Here is a 10,367-nt window from a genome sequence, read left to right on the forward strand (position 1 = left end):
AACAGTGTTCACAAAGGAAAAAGGTTTCACATGCTTTGATGTCAGCTGACAATTATGGTTAGAAGCTTAAGGGAGGCAGAGGAGGAGGGGGGATATGATGTGTATGATATGCTGTTAGATACAATTTAAGTCAGATACAAAGGTTATATTCTTCAATGGTAGCAATACTTGTAACAGAATGTTGTTGTATTTTTTGGTTTCATTTTTTTTTTTCTTGTCTTCAAGAGTTGATTGTAATTATTTTGTATTATTTGGATGATTTTGTTAGTTTTCAGAGTAATAGCATAGTAGAGTGGTGGACTCCGGAGCGCCAGGACCAAAGAAATAGCCATGTACCAGTAGATCCTCATATTAGCTGTTATTACTATTATTGTTGGTGTTATTATTATTATTATTATTATTATTGTTATTATGACACCGCTTACGTTTATTATATTAGCATGTCACTTTATGCTGATTTGAGAATTGGTGGGCAGCCTCGGCTCTCTGCTTCTCCTCTGCTTCTCCTCTCTCTCTCTCTCCAAACTCCCAATAACCCCGAGGTCACATGGCTTCAGAGCAGAGCCAGCTGTACAGGGGACAGGAGCCTGCTGTGGGTGGCTGCATGTTATTCTAATTGACTTACAGTACCTGGCTTAATAAAGGTTAAAGATAGCCAGGAAGTGTAGAGGAGGACAAGGGTGAAGAACAGAAAGCGTATGCATGGAACCATGCTGCCCAATAGCCTATTGACCAAGACTTGACTGGACCCCCACAGAGTGCCGCAGCATGTCTGAGCTGTAACCCACATCCACATACTGTCATACTGTACTGTAAAAGACATGGCATGACACGACCAGCCTCCGGTAGTCAGGGGACCACAGGGGGGGGGGGGCACGTTTTAGGAAGAAGGGGGGACAACAGCATGCCCTGACAGCTGAACGACGAAGATTATAGCCTAATACTGAGATGAGAGATATGATATAATCTTATTTTTATTGCATGGGTCCTACGCTCCGCTCTGTTAACGTATGAGGAGAAGCCGGGCCAGTGGACTTGTGGATGCACGGATACGCACGAGCCGAGGGCTAGAGAGCGGCCATCACTCTCGCCTAGTACTGTAATCACAACAGTAACCTTGATCACTTTTTGAATTATGCATTCTCGCTGTCGCCATAGCAACCGCTCCTTTATTACACCCCCGCACTCTAGCTCTCTAAAATGTTGTCGTTATTATTATGCAAATTATGTTTATATGTATATCAAAGCAGAGGGCAGGGGTTTTGAAAAAATGTTACAAGTGTTGTGTTGGATTTTCACTGCCTTTTCCTTTCACTCCTCTCCTCTCCTTTCTTTTCCTTTCTTCTCCCTCCTCCCTTCTAATCGCTCCATTCTCTCTCCTGATGTCACCCCCAACTCCCTATGAAACACAAGAAAATGGCAGGACAAAAAAAAAGTCGAAAGCATCCTGTGCCTTGTTTTCCTCTCCGTTGAAAGTATTGTTATGCTCTATATACCTGCCTTTAGAGTTTCTCTACTGTCGTTCATCTCGGTGCTCCATCTCTCCATTTTGTCTTCCTACTAGAAGAAGTTGTAAAAGTGCTGTCCTGTAGAGAAATAGAGTATAGAGGTGGAGAGTCTCCAGTATAGCCCAGTTCCTCTTCCTGGGAACACCCTCACTCCCTTTACTACTCTGAACACCTTTCTTATCGCACAATTTTACTGTACGTTGCTGTGTATTTTTTTTAAAATTTCATTTCATTTTCTTAAACGGGTCGGGGAGTTTTTTCTTTTTGTATGTTTTTTTGTTTTGTTTTCAAAGAAATGTATGTAATTATGTACTATGCATTTGCCAATAGTGGGAGAGAGAGAAAAAAGACACTTGTCTGTCTGCTTTCATTTGAACAGAAATACAATCTATATTCTACCATGTGTGTGAATATGCGTGTTCACTTGTACTGTAGTACCATATTGCATGACAACAGGATGAGGTTAAAGAGATTATTGCCAACCAGGGATTTTTCACCATTGAACTGCAGTGATCAGCAGGTGAAATCCTATAAACCAGCTTAGAGTAATACCTTTACTGCAGCAGACGACTGCAGACCAACGAGTGCTCACCGTCAACTCTCTCTCTCTCTCTCTCTCTCTCTCTCTCTCTCTCTCTCTCTCTCTCTCTCTCTCTCTCTCTCGCTCTCTCTCTCTCTCTCTCTCCCTCCCCTCTGCTTCCCTTGTGTATCCTATATACAAATACAATAGCTAGATGTATAAAAAATGTATTTATAGAGAAAGGGTGCCTTGTTCAGACGATCAAGCTTTCAAGTTTTTTTCTTTCCAAAGGGCTCTCTTGTAAACATACACTGTCAAGTTGGGGAGAGTATTATTTCTATTAGGGTTTTTTTCCAGGTATAGACTGAGAAATTTACTTCAAGAAAGAGCTGTGTGACCAATGCATTCGAGGTTTTAATCCCAGGTTTCTGATTGGCAGGTTTTGGAGAGGGGGGGGGGGGGGATACCCTGTATGGTGGGTTTATGCAGCTGCACCTCCCCTGTGGTTCTCTCAGGGGTACGAACTCTGTGTATGTGTGTGTTCACCACCTCGATTCCAACCAGCAGCGACCAACCATGTTTGCTTCAGCTAGCACTTTGTGTAGAAATTAGGGTCTTGGTCTGTGTCGCAGGCATCCACCCACCCACACCTGTATATCTATAAAAAGATGATTATGCAATAACTATACTGTGTATTTGGGCTTTGATTATTTTATTGTGTAAGAGGGGTTTTTAATTATGTATACTTAAGAAGAATTGTGGTACGTTTGTTTTTTTAAATTAATGTTATTATTTTCAGGGTCTTTTTTAAATAAATGGGGCGGGGGGAAACAAGCTCCTTTCTTGTCGTTCTCTTCTCTTACTGCTTTGATCTATACTACTGATCTATACTACTGATCTGTACTACTGATCTGTACTAAGCTTTTTCCGGGAGTATAGATCAGGGTATCCGCGGTGTCTTGAAAAGTATTAAAAGTTGATAAATCATTTTTGGGAAAATCAAGACCCTTAATAAGTATTAAAAAGTCTTATCACGATTTTATGAGGTCTTGAATTTTGTAGGTATTTTTCTGAATTAGACTCTGTCCAAAGAGTTTGAGTCTTAAAAACGTTTAGTAAAAGTTTTTATTGGTTTTATTAAAAAACAAAGATGAACCGGAAATTCTGTTGTATGATAGTGGTCTAGTCTATTGCAAACTAAAACTGTTAAGTTAAAGGTGTCACTGATGTGAACGGTTACAGCTCCAAGTGGCGGTGAGGTCTGGAAAAATATTGACAAAAGTCTTAGAACGGTATTGAAATTAACCTCAAGATTCCTGTATATACCCTGATAGATGAACTCTGGGATGTGCAGTCCATGGTTCAACCAAAGTTATTGTTGACCTTTCAAACCTTCTTTAGGGAAACACCTGGAAATGGAGGTGTTGTAATGGGAGAGCACGGGACTGTTATGGCCATAGGGTGTGTCACCTTCTGGTCACAATGAGTCTGAAGTCTGAACCTTCTTGCCTCATCTTCTTTACGTCATCTTCACTGACTTGTGTTGATCTGGTGAAAGCATGTATTGGATGGGCATTTATCCTCCATTTTGCTCTCTCTCTCTCACAAATCCTTTAGTCCTTCCTTTTCAGCTCAATTCAGGTTATGGAGGGTTATGGAGATGAGCAGAGGAAGTCACCTTAAACTGTTGAGATGTACAAGGCAGTTAGTTCCCTTGTAGTTCCAGTCAGGTGGAGGTTCTAGAACGCTGCACAATCACTCAAGCATACATCCTGATGTACAGACAAACAAAGTTACTTTATTTCCCCGGACATACAGACGTGTGTGTTTGTCTATGTGGCAGCAGTAAGGAGGTACATGGTACCAGTGTGCTGGATGAGACAACGCTGGATGAGACAAGAACATTAGAACAACAGACTGACAAGTCAGTCATTCTGGAAAGATATTCAATAGAGAATCCTTTAGTGAAGAAGATGCAGCCAATCACAATCTGTTTCCTCTACTGTTGGGCAGGTGAGTAAAGGGCATCTTACTGGAAGAATATCATTATTTTGGGTACTGTTAATAATAATAATAATACATTTATTTTATAAGGCGCCTTTCAAGGCACTCAAGGTTGCCGTACAACAAATTTAAAAAAAAACAGTTACAAAATGAATGAATGAATGGTCGTTATTGTCATTGCTACAGTACAGGTACCAAACAACGACATTTAGGAGGGGTGGCTCCCCTGGTGTTAGGAAAGAAGAAAAAAAAACGTAAAAAAAAAAAAAATCACAAGAAGGGAAGGAGCTGGTTTACATAAATAAAGGCTATGTACAAAATTCAAATATAATTAAAAATCAGAGGAGAAATATACAGTATATACTGTACATCACTGTACAGTCACTGTTGTTCAATCAGTCAGAAGTTTACTTGGTGTTTACTCAACAGAGACATGCTTAGGCGATGGCTATGACCATGCTACCTTCTCTATCGATCAGCTGGGCAGATTTTCATTATTGCAATGATGTCCCAAGTTTTGAAAGCTAAACTGAGTCAGTAATAGTGATTATTCTTTGAATCAAGTGAATGGACCACTTTGAACATGAAATCCTCTTACTTTTACTATGATGTGAGAGCCCTTTGTGTGTTTTATATGCGTCAAAAACATATTTAGCCCTCTGTTCTGCTCCAGTGAACCCCATCTCCTTTCAGAACAGATGGTTGTCCCGTCACACCCTGTAATCTACCCCTCCCTCATAAACACTTCTGCAACTCTTTTCAGTGGGTATGAGCAGTGGCGGACTCAGGCTGTTTGAAGGGCAGGGGGGCGAAAAAAGGGCACCTACTGCACAACATGGGACCCCATGAGTGCACATGGTCAAGTTTAGACCATTGGAAGGGCAGCCAATAGGGCACATCCTCTAATTTTGCCACTCAAAAGGGCACTTTAGTGCAACGTTTTTCAAGTTTAGACCATTGGAGGGGCACCAATAGGCACGCCCTCTCATTTTCGTCACTCAAAAGGGCACTTAAGCAAGATGTTTTTCAACCATGGGAGCACCAGGAGGGGCAGTCGTCCCCCCCTGAGTCTGTCAGTGGGTATGAGAGATGAATTCTATGGAAACACATTGATTACATAACCCCCCCAGGACAGGATGTATGGTAATCAACATGTTGCACAAATGAGATGCAACATGCTTAATTCTTCATTCTAGCATTGTGACTGCCAATGACCCCCTGCTCCTAGTACAGATTTCTTTTTCTTATTATGATTGATGGATGGATGATTCACTTTTTTTGTAAGTCGCTTTGGATAAAGGTCGGTGTCTGATAAATGCCAAAAATGTAAATGTAGTGTTTCCCTGTAGACAAAAATCTAGGAACAGTTTACCCTCCCATGAAATATAACCACAAGAGAGAGAGATAGAGAGAGAGAAAAAACCCAAACCCAAAACTTGCTCTCTGCTTCCCCAGCGATTGCCCATGGCGGCCGTCTCTACATAGCCCTGGAGGCGGACAGGCCCTCTCTGAGGGTGCAGCTCTCTGACACCGCCACCCTGGAGTGCTGCTACAACGTCACCGGGGGGGGGGGCTCTGTGGAGTGCTCCTGGGTGGCCTGTTTCTCCATGGGCAACTGCACTGTGGAGCAGAAGGCAGTGGAACACTCGGACCACCGTGTGACTGTGGGGGTGAAGAAGTCCTCCTCGCACGGCTTGTGTCGCGTCCTGACCCTGAGGGAGGTCCGGCTGAACGACACGGGCCTGTACCAGTGCTTGCTCCAACACAAAGACCTACGGACCTCTGTGTACTCCCACGGCACCTTCCTGCAGGTCTACAGTGAGTGTGTGTGTGTGTGTGTGTGTGTGTGTGTGTGTGTGTGTGTGTGTGTGTGCGTGTGTGTGTGTGCGTGCGTGTGTGCGTGTGCATGCGTGTGTGCGTGTGGGATTGTAGGAATGGGCAGATCTGCCTCTTCAAAAGCCTAAAGGCCAATGCACACGGTGTGCAATTTTGTCGCACGACAACATTCGATTCTCCATTCACATTCATTCATTCATTGGTGTGAATTGAGAATCGAATGTTGTCGTGTGACAAAATCGCACGCTGTGTGCATTGGGCTTAAGTCTGCATCCACAGTACCCTGCATTGTTATACAGTACATTTACTGTGTGTACGTGTGCGTGTGTTGCATGGGGGGGGGGGGGGGATAACTAAGCATTTCAAAAACATCCTAATCCACAAATCCAGTTAACCCTATAGTCCCACACGGCACAATGAATGGCAGTAGCTGTGGACATTAGTTCATGGTCAATCTTTACATCATTGTGGTAGTCTCTTTACAAATATGTGATAGTCTCATTAAAGTGTGCCCACCCCAATGCCTGATCTAAGTTGTAGTGCACAGATCAGATCATGTCCTGATCATCTAAGGTACACAGTAACAGACAGGCCACAGTGAATGACTATATTGTGCGGTAATCGGCCTATTTAATTCAGATGGCTAATGTGGAAATTGTAAACAAAGCTTGTAAAATGCAGGGCGTATATTGATAAAGTGAATGACTATATTGTGCGGTAATCGCCCTATGTAATTCAGATGGCTAATGTGGACATTGTAAAGCTTGATAAAGAGCAGGGCGTATATTATGTCAGATCAATTAGGGGTTAGGGTTACAACAACATCCTCCCTATTAATAATATAAACCCCCCGAAATGAGATTGCAGTGCCGGAGGTTAGCTGTTGTGTTTCTGCATGCGTACATGATTTGAAGAGACACAGACACCAGAGACAAAAAGTCCAAAAATCAGTCCACTGCCCTCGAACCCACCTGTCCAGTAACACCATGTGTTTATACAAACAGCGTATCGGGTAGGACACTCCATTTTAAAAAGTGTTTTTGTTATGTGATTCTGTTTTTGTGTGCTGCAGAACAGGAACCTGCTGTCTGTCAACCAGTTTCAACTGAGTCAAGCCAGTCTAAATGTAACATATTTTAACATCTGTAATGCTACTTTTACCTTTCCTGTATAATAAGAAAGAAAGAAAGAAAGAAAGCGTTTTCGCGAGACCAAAACATTTGTCAATTAATATTTTGGGGATATGATTCCCTGATCACTACCGATTGGTTAAACATTGTCATTAAAACCATTAGGTTACATACTGGATGTTTTAAAGCTTTCCCTGGGAAATTATGTGGAGCATTTGTTTTACACCACAACATACACTGGTACCATTGTTTCTCTCTGAATGATCTACATTGACTCTATAATTCACCTCCTCTCTGTCTCTCTATCTTTCTCATAGCATCTTAAAGGGCACATTGTTTTTCTCCCTTTACTCTCCACTCTGCCTCTATCTCTTTTTCCTCTCTCACTAAGTCATGCTCTCTCTCTCTCTCTCTCTCTCTCTCTCTCCCCCCCCCCCTTCCCTATCACAAACACGCACACAGAGGTGACTACTATCTAACCTATGTCTGACGACCTCTGACCCCCTCTTCCTCCCCTAGAACCCATGGTGAAGAATCTGAATATCAGTGAGAGCGTGAAGAACAGCATCCTCACAGCGGAGGGAGTGTTACTGCTGTTGTGTGTGGTCCTGCCTGGGTCCATGTTGCTCTGCAAGGTCAGTGGGTGAAGCAGCACCACCATTTCTAAGGCTAAAGGCCAATGCACACGGCGTGCGATTTTGTTGCACCGCCGAATTTGATTCCATTGTTTTGAATGCATCTCAATGAGACAATGCACACGGCGTGCGATGCGATATTGTCGCACGACAACATTCGATTCTCCATTCACATTCATTCATTCATTGGTGTGAATTGAGAATCGAATGTTGTCGTGCGACAAAATCGCACGCCGTGTGCATTGGCCTTAACGCTAGTCTGCCCCTGATATACCCATAGTCTCCATGCTGATATACAGGCTAGCATCTGGGATGGTGTGGTGGATAGAGCATTACTGACATTTACCCTAGTGATGTAGGATCAGTGTGCACAATTTTAGTAAGGGAGATAATAAGCATCTTTTTAAGATATACAAATAAAAGAAACAAAATAACAAAGGCTGTTAAACTAGAATATATCACCAGATTTTATGGTTGCTGTGTTTTTAATTCATAGGAAGACTTTTTATTTTTACATTAACTGAAGTAGCAAATAACCTTTTCCATTTTGCAGACGATATTTTTCAAGGGATTCACTTTCTTCTGTATAGAGATCTCTGCTATGTTGAAACATTGTTCACCACCACCATTGCCTATTAAGAGGAATGACCTAATTTCCTGGTTTCACCAACTTCCTCTCCCTTCCTTTGCAGTCACGGAAACTCAAGAAACGTGAGAAGAGGAGGGTCAAAGAGGAGGAAGAGAACATCTATGAGGTGAGGTTTGGTGAGGTTTGGTGAGGTGAGGGGGGCGGCTGTGGTGCAGGAGGTAGAGCCGCCGTCTAATGATCGCAAGGTTGGCAGATCGGCGGTTCGAGCCCCGGATGGCCATACTGTATGTCGAAGTGTCCTTGGGCAAGACACTGAACCCCAAATTGCTCCCAGTGAGCGGGCCGGTGCCTTGCATGGTAGCTTGGCCGCCATTGGTGTGTGAATGTGTGTGTGAATGGGTGAATGAGAGGCGCTTTGGATAAAGGCGCTTTGGATAAAGGCGCTATATAAGACAGTCCATTTACCATTAGGTTTGAGTGAGAGCCTCTCTCTTTCTCTGTGTCATTCTCACTCTATCTTGGCAGCATACCACCTAGCAGGCACCCATCTGATAAGGGTGAGAGCAGCTGCAGAACAGCGATACAAGAGTAAACATGGATATATTTATTATATTATTTTTTTTCAGTTATTTTTTTCTGAGTGGGGCAGTCCCACTCATATTTTTCATTTTATTGACAGAGACGGTAGAGATTTAGACAGGAAGGATGGGTGAGAGAGAGAGAGAGGAGGGATGACATGCAGGATATGTGCCCGGCCGGAATCGAACCGGGGACCCTGCGGTTACATGGTCAACGCTTAACCCGCTACGCCACCTAAGCGCCCCTAGACACAGATATTTAAGTATGCATAGACCTACATTGTTTTATTTTCAATTATTCATTTATTCATTTTTTTTCCCAATTATTAATTCTCAGGGTCTGAATCTGGAGGACTGCACCTCCGCCTACCACCAGATCCAGCGCTCCCAGGTGGAGGAGAATTACCAAGACGTAGGAAACATGGTGGAAGAGGAGGAAGATATCCAACTGGAGAAGCCTTGAAAGAATGGGGGGGTGCGGGTGGCGGAGGGAGATAGAGAGAGAGAGAGAGAGAGAGAGAGAGAGAGAGAGAGAGAGACAGAGAGAGAGAGAGAGAGAGAGAGCATGACTTAGTGAGAGAGGAAAAAGAGATAAAGGCAGAGAGGAGAGTAAAGGGAGAAAAACAATGTGCCCTTTAAGATACTATGAAAAAGATAGAGACACTGAGAGGAGGTGAATTATAGAGTCAATGTAGATAATGTACATGTGAGTGGGCAGAAATGGTTTGATTATACTGAGACTATTATTGGAATTTTTAATAGGTCAAATGTGACTTTTTTCCTGCATTCATTTGAATTTAGAGAGAGCACTTACCCTATTTCCCTTGCAACCATTGCTCTTTTTGATAACCATTTCCATAATGTGATTTTACAATTTACGCCTTAAGCCATTTGCTCTTCATTATGCCAGTGGCCTATGTACTGTATGTAATCCTATTCCACTCATGAGTGTTTGTAATGTTTATGCTTTTTTTATGACAATAAAGTATTTCTCCTAATCTCACTATAGCCTAATGTAGTAGGGCTTGATAATGTAATGTGTTATGGATAAATTCTAGCAGAGGCTACTAACTAGGTTGCATAATGGTATATTATAACATAACGGTGCATTTCAGGTTGCTGAAAGAGCCGTCGCCAATCGGAGGGAGAGGGAACCCGCTTTATTTATTCCATAATATATATGGATAATATAATATTATCCAATATAATAATATTGATAATATTGTAATATAATAATATAATACTATTATTATAATATATATAATAATATTGATAATATTTATATTATATTTTACATAATATAAAATATCCCATTATTTATTTATTTATTCCAATTCGACCGGTCTGTGCTGTCAGTCTGTCAACCTACTGACAGCCACTTTGTTTACTTGACAGGATTATCAGAGAGGGAGAGAGGGACGCTTTTGGGGGGAACCAGGGGCAACGCAGCAATAAAGGGGGCGGGTGCTTATGAAATCGGAGTATCCTGATAGGCTGCGCAAATGTATAGACGGCGCTGACTGGCTTAGAGTTTGGGTTATAGGTGTGGCCCTGCTCAGGTATGACT

At 42.4% G+C, this 10,367-nt stretch overlaps 2 protein-coding genes across 2 annotated transcripts in view; one reads left to right on the top strand and one right to left on the bottom strand.

The window, feature by feature from the left end:
- The window catches only part of grik5 (glutamate receptor, ionotropic, kainate 5), a gene marked incomplete at both ends in the record, with an annotated part of 113,672 nt that overhangs the window by 37,499 nt on the left and 65,806 nt on the right, over nucleotides 1-10,367 (bottom strand).
- cd79a (CD79a molecule, immunoglobulin-associated alpha) lies at nucleotides 5,169-9,263 on the top strand (the record flags this gene model as incomplete). The annotated part of the gene is made up of 5 exons (XM_080541371.1): nucleotides 5,169-5,175; nucleotides 5,488-5,850; nucleotides 7,518-7,633; nucleotides 8,326-8,388; nucleotides 9,138-9,263. The coding sequence occupies 5 exons, from the start codon at nucleotides 5,169-5,171 to the stop codon at nucleotides 9,261-9,263; spliced, it is 675 nt and encodes a 224-aa protein (XP_080397497.1).

Source organism: Nansenia antarctica (genome assembly GCF_963989245.1).
Source record: "Nansenia antarctica genome assembly, chromosome: 10".
Taxonomy (NCBI): domain Eukaryota; kingdom Metazoa; phylum Chordata; class Actinopteri; order Argentiniformes; family Microstomatidae; genus Nansenia; species Nansenia antarctica.